Source organism: Tarenaya hassleriana, unplaced genomic scaffold (genome assembly GCF_000463585.1).
Source record: "Tarenaya hassleriana unplaced genomic scaffold, ASM46358v1 Cleome370, whole genome shotgun sequence".
Taxonomy (NCBI): Eukaryota; Viridiplantae; Streptophyta; class Magnoliopsida; order Brassicales; family Cleomaceae; genus Tarenaya; species Tarenaya hassleriana.
In genome coordinates, this window is record NW_010966726.1 from 64,755 (window position 1) to 72,423 (window position 7,669).

At 40.3% G+C, this 7,669-nt stretch overlaps 2 protein-coding genes across 5 annotated transcripts; one reads left to right on the forward strand and one right to left on the reverse strand.

Moving 5' to 3' along the window:
- Positions 1 to 278: 278 nt before the first annotated feature.
- Positions 279 to 4,632, reverse strand: LOC104822791 (protein tipD). Of its 4 annotated transcripts, XR_773252.1 has the most exons (9): positions 4,423 to 4,632; positions 4,077 to 4,257; positions 2,966 to 3,536; positions 2,719 to 2,875; positions 2,547 to 2,591; positions 1,971 to 2,148; positions 1,410 to 1,777; positions 499 to 892; positions 279 to 409 (listed from the first exon to the last, which is right to left on the reverse strand). XR_773252.1 is itself a non-coding variant. In XM_010554137.1 (8 exons), exons 1-8 carry the CDS (start codon positions 4,440 to 4,442, stop codon positions 574 to 576), a joined length of 1,833 nt encoding a protein of 610 aa, XP_010552439.1. In that variant the 5' UTR covers positions 4,443 to 4,632; the 3' UTR covers positions 279 to 573. The 4 variants fall into 4 exon arrangements, 3 of the variants coding, with proteins under 3 accessions (XP_010552439.1, XP_010552440.1, XP_010552437.1); XM_010554137.1 differs by having other exon boundaries at positions 279 to 892; positions 4,429 to 4,632; XM_010554138.1 differs by having other exon boundaries at positions 279 to 892; positions 1,983 to 2,148.
- A 1,168-nt stretch (positions 4,633 to 5,800) lies between these two features.
- Positions 5,801 to 7,247, forward strand: LOC104822792 (putative B3 domain-containing protein At5g66980). Its single transcript, XM_010554139.1, has 3 exons — positions 5,801 to 5,860; positions 6,105 to 6,629; positions 6,966 to 7,247. Exons 1-3 carry the CDS (start codon positions 5,801 to 5,803, stop codon positions 7,245 to 7,247), a joined length of 867 nt encoding a protein of 288 aa, XP_010552441.1.
- The last annotated feature ends 422 nt before the right edge of the window (positions 7,248 to 7,669 follow it).

The following is a 7,669-nucleotide window of genomic DNA, read 5'->3' on the forward strand; positions in this document are numbered from 1 at the left end:
CTGGTTGAGAATTGGGGGGAAGAGAATAGGAGCCTCTCTCTAATCAAAGCTATCCAAGGTGTACCTCGTTACAAAGCAACTGTGCAAAAAAAAAGGAAAAAGAACAAAACCTGTTCGTACCACGCAGTTCAAAGGCCCAAAGCCAATTTAAGGTATTTGATCTTCTTGAACCATCTGGGTATCCAAACTCATCCAATGGATTCATCTGTTATAATTTGATATCGAGTAACAAACTACAAATATTCGATAAAATAATCGAATGTATCCAAATATGATAATTGTAACAAAAAATTCAGTAAACTAATGTGTCCAGAAACCAAAACAATTCAGATATCGGACTCATACCCGAAGACAAAAGGGTAAATATTATAAGTTGACAAGATATTCATTTGCTCTTGTACGCAGGTACCTGTGGATAGGATATCCGTCAGCCAATTTTCTAATACATACAAAAAACCGTTGAACGATAATTAAAAAAAAAACAAACTCATCCCGTACCAAAGAAAAGTCAGACACCCAAAAAGGATATTGGCGGGACAGATCCCGATTTTCGGGGTCTTAGACACTAGTTTATCAACACAACTTGTGAAGCCCAATGAATGTATCTGAGGAGATGGAGATAAGCAGCGGCAGAGAAGCGTGCCATTCAGCTTTGAACACTCTTTTCTTGTGAGCGTTTATAGAGTGAGACGGGTTTGGAGCGTTGTAACGGATATCAAAAATGTGTATTACAGGGTCTGCAGAACCGGATGAGATGTATAAACCGTCCGGAGACCAAGACTGGTTGATGAGTGCAGATTGTGATTCACTGCTTTGTTGCTTCCACCCGAACGAAAATAGTTCTGTATTCGGCAATCTAATGTCGTATAACCGCATCTGCCGATCTAGTTGCCTGCACAAAATGGTAAAACGATAGCATGATCAAAAAGGAAAGAAACCAGTTCCATTCTTTTCTTAAAACCCGAGACCTGCGGGTTCACGGGTACCCATGGGGATACGGGTGCATGAGAAAATCAAGGCGAGGAACCCGTCGCACGTTCGATTCGGGTTTTTCCTTTGCATGACGGAGACATGCACAATGACATTTATACCTTGGAATTTTAGGGTAGTTACAATAATATCTAGATCTATTTTGGTGCAACATTACAATTATACCCCTATGGTCAACTTGCACCAACAAAAATTTACACTTTTACGTGGATTTGGATACCTGTGCGGATTCCCAACCATCAACCATGGGTACCCTAACCGTGAGAAGCCGAGAATGAGATACTTCGGACACGAAACATGGGTATTGGGTACAACCCGTGTCTAGGCTTAGTTAACACAATGACATCCGAGCTGTTTGCTAGGTATTATTACAGATCAAATAGGAAGCTAAAACAAGAGAAAGGAACAACTTTTCTTACCTGGTATGAACCATGACGAGATTGAAGTCACGAGGGTTCGGCAGTACATTCGTGCATTTGCTATCTACCTTGTGTTTGAATCTTAACTTTTCTTCCTGGACATCATAACCCACAAATCTCCTATCTTCTCCACATGACACAACAAGATTGTTATGCCGCATTCCAGCAACTCCCATTACAGATGATGTGTGGACATCCCTGTGCAGAAGTGTTGACTTCCACACATTCTCTCGTCTTTCGTTCCATAGCACGACTGCATGGTCACTTCCACCCGTGATGAAACGAGGATCATTCCATGGTGTGAACATGATTCTGTTGATAAGACCCTTGGTATGAGGTTTGTCCTCCATAAAAGCTGATTTGCAACTCTGTAGGTGCATAGACATAACCAGAGTTACCATTGTCTCCATGAATAATGCATAACCCATGTTCCGAAAAGACAAGAGGATCAAAGTTCTAATATAGTTTCAAATTATTCCCAACTAAATGGCAATCTTTTCTCCAGCACCCAGACAATCTAGCTAGCATACCATAACGAGACTAAAGAAAAGGTAACTTCACCTTAGCTTTTACCTTGTTAGCTTCGTTCAGATGTAGCACTGATATCTGAGGGTGACCATCGTCAGAAGTATACACAGAGAAAAGGGCAGTCTCGTGTGGGTGCCAAGCTATATCTTCAGCCCATTTCTTCTGATCAGGCCCTATAGAGTTAACTGTCTTTAAAAGACATGCTGTAGACCTGCCCATTGAGGAAGCATGGATGAATTAGATTTAATTCCCTAATGCAATTTACAGGAATTAAAAGCACATTGATTAAATACACACATGCATTATTCAAGTCAAGAGCCTCACAAGAATGAGTGACTGGCATTCTTATCCCCCTAAATCCACGAGCACGACATGAAATCTCTAACATGTTTGCTGACAGGTGGTGCAGGTTGCCGATGCATATCAGTAAAACTTACCTACGATGACCTATCTGTCACTTGGATGCACGAAAGAAACAGTGTACACTATGACCGCTAAAGAGTACCTTCGAGACAAGCTACGCTTCCACAATTTACATCTTTGCACAGGCAAAGATTTCTCAACGGGAAATATTATAATCAGGAGATCAAGCATATTAAGCAGACTTACCCATCAGATCGAAGTTGCCAAAAGTTAACTGCTCCATCCAATGCACTGAACGTTACACAAAACAGAGACAAGAAGCAGATGAAGACATTAATTAAGCACAGGTATAAGTTAATAAACTACATTATCCAATTTAGTATGTCAATGTCTTTTCCAAATCTGAGTGGTTAAGTACCTAGTCGCGAACAACTTGTGATTTGATGGAGAGAGTGAAAGGCTTCTCAGTCTTTTCGAGTGGCAACTTGGAAGCATACTTTCTGTACGACTTTGAATTGTAGACGGCAAAGAGCTCCTACCTATAAGCGTGATCAACTCATCATGGCCTTGGAATTCTGAAAACAAAAAAGTAAGAAAAAAAGGTAGGATTAGACACAACGGGAAGCAAAGATATAGTTCCATTAGTTATTTTGTGACAGTAATACCAGATTGCTGTTGAAGTACTTGTCTGGAAATATTGGAAGAAGCACTCATTCTTGGCTTTGCAAAAGTTTTTCCAGTATGGCTATCACGACCTTGAGTTTCTATACTGCAAGACCTTTTTGCTTCTGGGGTCACGTTATCTTTTTGGCAACTGCCTCTGTCATCATCTTTTACCACAAATTCATTACCAGGAGCAGGTTGACCTTTGGTCACATTCTCCTCTGGTCGTTCCGGAACAGAAAGTTTACGTTTGAGAGGCGGTGGTAGCATAATAAATGGTTTTTTGGATGTTTCACTACGCAGACGAGAGCTAGAAGTCTCATGCATAGTTCTCACCCCAATATCCTTAGTCCAAAACTCTTTAATGCCAAGTAAACTTCCAGTTTCACTAGACACCTTGGACTTTGATAAAGAACCGCTTTCTGATTCTGAAGATGTTGATCCAGCAGAAGAAGTTTTGGCTGAATCAGAGGAAGACTTGTTCAGAGGAGCAATATCGTTATCACTTTGAAGGCGATCAAGGCATAGAAATTTGGATTCTGCATCTCTCATCAACTTTTCCTCATCAGAAAGCTGCATACATCACCCAATAATAAACAAAACAAGATCAATATTTATAAGGTAAACAATAATGTACAAGGTTCACGGAAGACACCCTTGAGAGTAACAAAAGCTCGAAACTTCTGAATCCATGGCGAATTCAACTACAAAGCCCACTCTTTTGGAAGAACTCGAACGCCAATCAAAACAACAAATCACATGAAAACATTGGTGCGAAATCTAACAAATTCTAGTCCCCATACAAAACATTTAGAAGTTTGCTTGTTCCTGCAAAGAAGTAGAACCACATCGAACAAAAATATAAACTGAATCAGTCACAATGAACAACGGCAAAGAATCAATCAAACCCTCGAGAATATGAAATCCCAAATGTCCACCAACCAATCTATGGAAAACACAGTATACAATTAGCTCTGCAGAATCCAAATTTTCTAACAGGAAATGGACTCACTACCGATTTAACTACCCAAAAACACCAAAATCAAAACTTCATAAATACAATTTGGAATGGAAGTGAAAACCCAGATGAAACAACAAGGGAATGGGAGAGACCTTTCTCTCGTACACTGTAATATGATCTTTGAGTCGTTGGATTTTCTTTGCGCGCTCGTCCATGAAGGCCAAAAGAGCTTCTCTATCATCTGGAATCCTCGCGAAACCCATTTCAGCATCGACTTCTTCCACTTCTTCGATCTTTGGCATCATCATCGTCGCCGCCATTGCTGTCTTCTTCCTAATATGGACAACAAAAGTGAAGCAAAGCACAGGCATAGAGGCAAGTTAGAGTGAGAGAGACCGATGGTGCCAGAGATCGGCAAAACCCTAAACCACAAATCAGATAAACCCAGAGAAACGGTGAGACCCAATCGAGCCAATGATGCGAGGGACAGAGGCAGACCGAAACCTGTGGCGAGGCATCAACGAGGCGACGATGGCTCTGCGAGGTCCAGTGCGAGGCAAGAAACGAGGTGCGAGTGGTGGAAGGAGAGGCAACGAGGGGGAACCGACAGCGACGAAGCAGTGGATGTAGTTACCGACGGTAGAGAGAGAGTATCGTACATCGACTCCGGGGCTAGGGAAGACGTTTGTGAAACTGGTGGGAATAGGTAAAAAGTAGGGTCGAGAAGGTATTCGGCGGACTCGAGACCGCCTTTTAAAAAAAGGTCAAATTGCCAAAAGAAATTATCGAATTTAAACCTATATTATTTTATGGGTTAAAAAAGGACATATACAATTAATATTCTCATATTTTAAAACTTTTTACCAAAAACCTTCACCGTCAAATCATGATCGCATCGATAAACGCAAATTCTACGGAGAAAGTCTCTCCACATTACCGCTGCATACTAATAAATAAATAAATGCAAATATATATATATAAACATTCTTATATACATATACATATATATATATATATACTTACATGTAACACATACATGCATATATACATATTATAGTGGATCCAAAAAACTTATAACTGGGGAGATGTAAAATTTCGTAGAGAATTATTTAAAATTTTATAAAATTTATAAAAAAAAATTAAAATTTTTTTAGTTAGACAAGTGAGGTTCTGTGAATCCATTCCTTTGTAAATGGGTCCATACAAATACACATACATATACATATATAATATGTATGTATATATATAATATATGTGTATATATATTTACGTATATATATACCCACTTATGTAGGTAGGTAGGTATGTTTATTCAATGGCGCCGTTATAAAAATAAAATAACCATTTTGATTCGGTTTAATTTGATTATTAATCTGATAATGTAGTTAATTCTTCAAATTATTGATTTGGTTGGCTTGAGTTTTTAACCTAAATTACTGCTATCTCTCTTCTTCACGGCACTAACTCGCAACCTCTTCCCCCCTCCCCCCTTTTTTTTATTTTTTATTTTTTGCTAATTCCCCGCGTAAACTTGATTCAACAGAAAGTTCAAGAATTTTCATAAATTTTATTCAAAATGAAATATCAGGAGTTTTTACAAGATTTTCCGGGGAAGAGAGATCGATGTTGGTAAGGTGAATCGTCTTTCTTGCTTCATCCCGAGCGTTTATCAGTTTAATCTCCAAGGTCCCGTTGGCCAGTTGTAATAGAGTCGTCTTTTCCCAATACCCCTGGATTGACGAATGTCAGCGGAAGACATGAATTCTCTCTCCTGTTTTTTAGTAGTCGGAATTCAGACAGACGCCATAGGTGATTTTTTTTTTAAAAATAAAAGGACGCATGATGTTTCTTTCCTCTTATTGATTGAAGAACGAAAATGGTTAAGGCTGTAGAGTTTGTCAGAGTTTACGTTCATCCCTCTTGTTCTGACCATTTGGTACGTGTTTGTCTATATTTTTTCTTTGTCGCTTTTGCATTTTGGCCGAGAGATTTTTCGACTGAGTATTTAAATCTTTTTCTGGGTTCTGCATGTCATTTAGTTATGAGTTCTTTTATCGATTGAGTGATTTAGCAATGTGGCTTCTCGTATATACGTATGGATGAGTAGAAAACCAATCTTGCTGGCTTCTAAATCTCTCTCTCTCTCCCTATATATATACCCACGTGAAACAAACGTGCAGGTGTTGCCTCTGGAATTTGTCAACATGTTGGAGAAGCCTCTGCCGCATGAAGCAACTCTGCATGACCAAACCGGAAGGTCATGGATTGTTACCATCACTACGGGGGACGAGAGAACGGTGTCGGGCCTTTGCATGAAAGATGGTTGGCGTGACTTCGCCGGCCATCACGCTTTGGCGTACGGCGATTTCCTTCTCTTCGGTTACGATGGCGAATCCGACTTCTCCGTGAGTGTGTTTGCCAGCGACGGATTCAAAAAGCACTCAGGCATCCCCACAGACTGTTTTAGCCACCCGGTTAAGGAGGAACCAGATGTAGAACCGGAAAATGTACCAGACACATCTAAACCAGACCTGGGAGGAAGAAACAGTTTCGGCACTCCGGTCATAGGTACGAGTCAGGCACAAACGGGTGAAATGACTCCGGTTCCTGTGATTAAATGTGAAGAGTTTGAACTTGGAGAAGCCGATTACATCCTGCTGAAACCCGAGACCTGCGGGTTCACGGGTACCCATGGGGATACGGGTGCATGAGAAAATCAAGGCGAGGAACCCGTCGCACGTTCGATTCGGGTTTTTCCTTTGCATGACGGAGACATGCACAATGACATTTATACCTTGGAATTTTAGGGTAGTTACAATAATATCTAGATCTATTTTGGTGCAACATTACAATTATACCCCTATGGTCAACTTGCACCAACAAAAATTTACACTTTTACGTGGATTTGGATACCTGTGCGGATTCCCAACCATCAACCATGGGTACCCTAACCGTGAGAAGAGCTCTTCTAAAGAAAAACTCGTACCATCCTCTTTTTCTAGAGAGAGCTATTAGCTTCACCTCTACTTGTTGTTTTATAGGGTATAAGCAAGGCTTTTCTGAAAGCCCATGGAATACAGCTCGAGCCAAAAATCGAGCTTTGCGATCAAGAAGGGGAGAAATGGCCGGTGAAGGTTTATTCTGCGGGCAGGCACACTTCGTTCACCAGCGGGTGGTCGGAGTTCCGGAAAAGCCACAAGCTGGGGACGAGTAACTCGTGCTTATTCGAATTTGTTCTTGGAGTTGGAAATAAATGCAAGGCAGTTCACGTTCAGATCTCTGGTGGGCGTTCTAGATCTCATGTGAAGTGCTCCGATGCATAGTTGTCGACTCTCCTGTTTAGAACAAGCCTCTCTATATATCCATTACTATGTTGCCGGATCTTATTTGTGAGACCACCTACTGTTGAACTTTGATATGTTTTTATTTTGATCCACTCTTGTTCCTATATCATATTAATGATTTTATTTCCTGACATTCCATATCTTATATATATGGAGGAAAAATTAAACGCGTCACGAAAAAATACCTATACTTTGTAAATATTGACAATTAAATCCTTCTAACTAAATGACAGATAAAATCGTAGTTCTAACCCCCGACGGAAAAATGACGTGGCATATATTTCGCCCACCACAGCAGCCACATAGGATTAAGCAGCCACATAGGATTAAGACAAACACATTAAAAATCCTAAAGTCCATAGAAGCCCTAATCCCTCTCTCATTCTTGTCTCTCTCATTCG

Bases quoted from the DNA above. Each gene is read 5' to 3' on its own strand.
- LOC104822792 (XM_010554139.1), top strand. From the start codon at position 5,801: ATGGTTAAGGCTGTAGAGTTTGTCAGAGTTTACGTTCATCCCTCTTGT. The intron at 5,861-6,104 runs GTACGTGTTTGT...ACAAACGTGCAG, and splicing joins CCTCTTGTTCTGACCATTTG to GTGTTGCCTCTGGAATTTGT. The intron at 6,630-6,965 runs GCATGAGAAAAT...GTTGTTTTATAG, and splicing joins GTACCCATGGGGATACGGGT to GGTATAAGCAAGGCTTTTCT.
- LOC104822791 (XM_010554135.1), bottom strand. From the start codon at position 4,442: ATGCCTCGCCACAGGTTTCG. The intron at 2,149-2,546 runs GTAAGTCTGCTT...CTCAATGGGCAG, and splicing joins TGGCAACTTCGATCTGATGG to GTCTACAGCATGTCTTTTAA. The intron at 893-1,409 runs GTAAGAAAAGTT...CATTTTGTGCAG, and splicing joins CTCGTCATGGTTCATACCAG to GCAACTAGATCGGCAGATGC.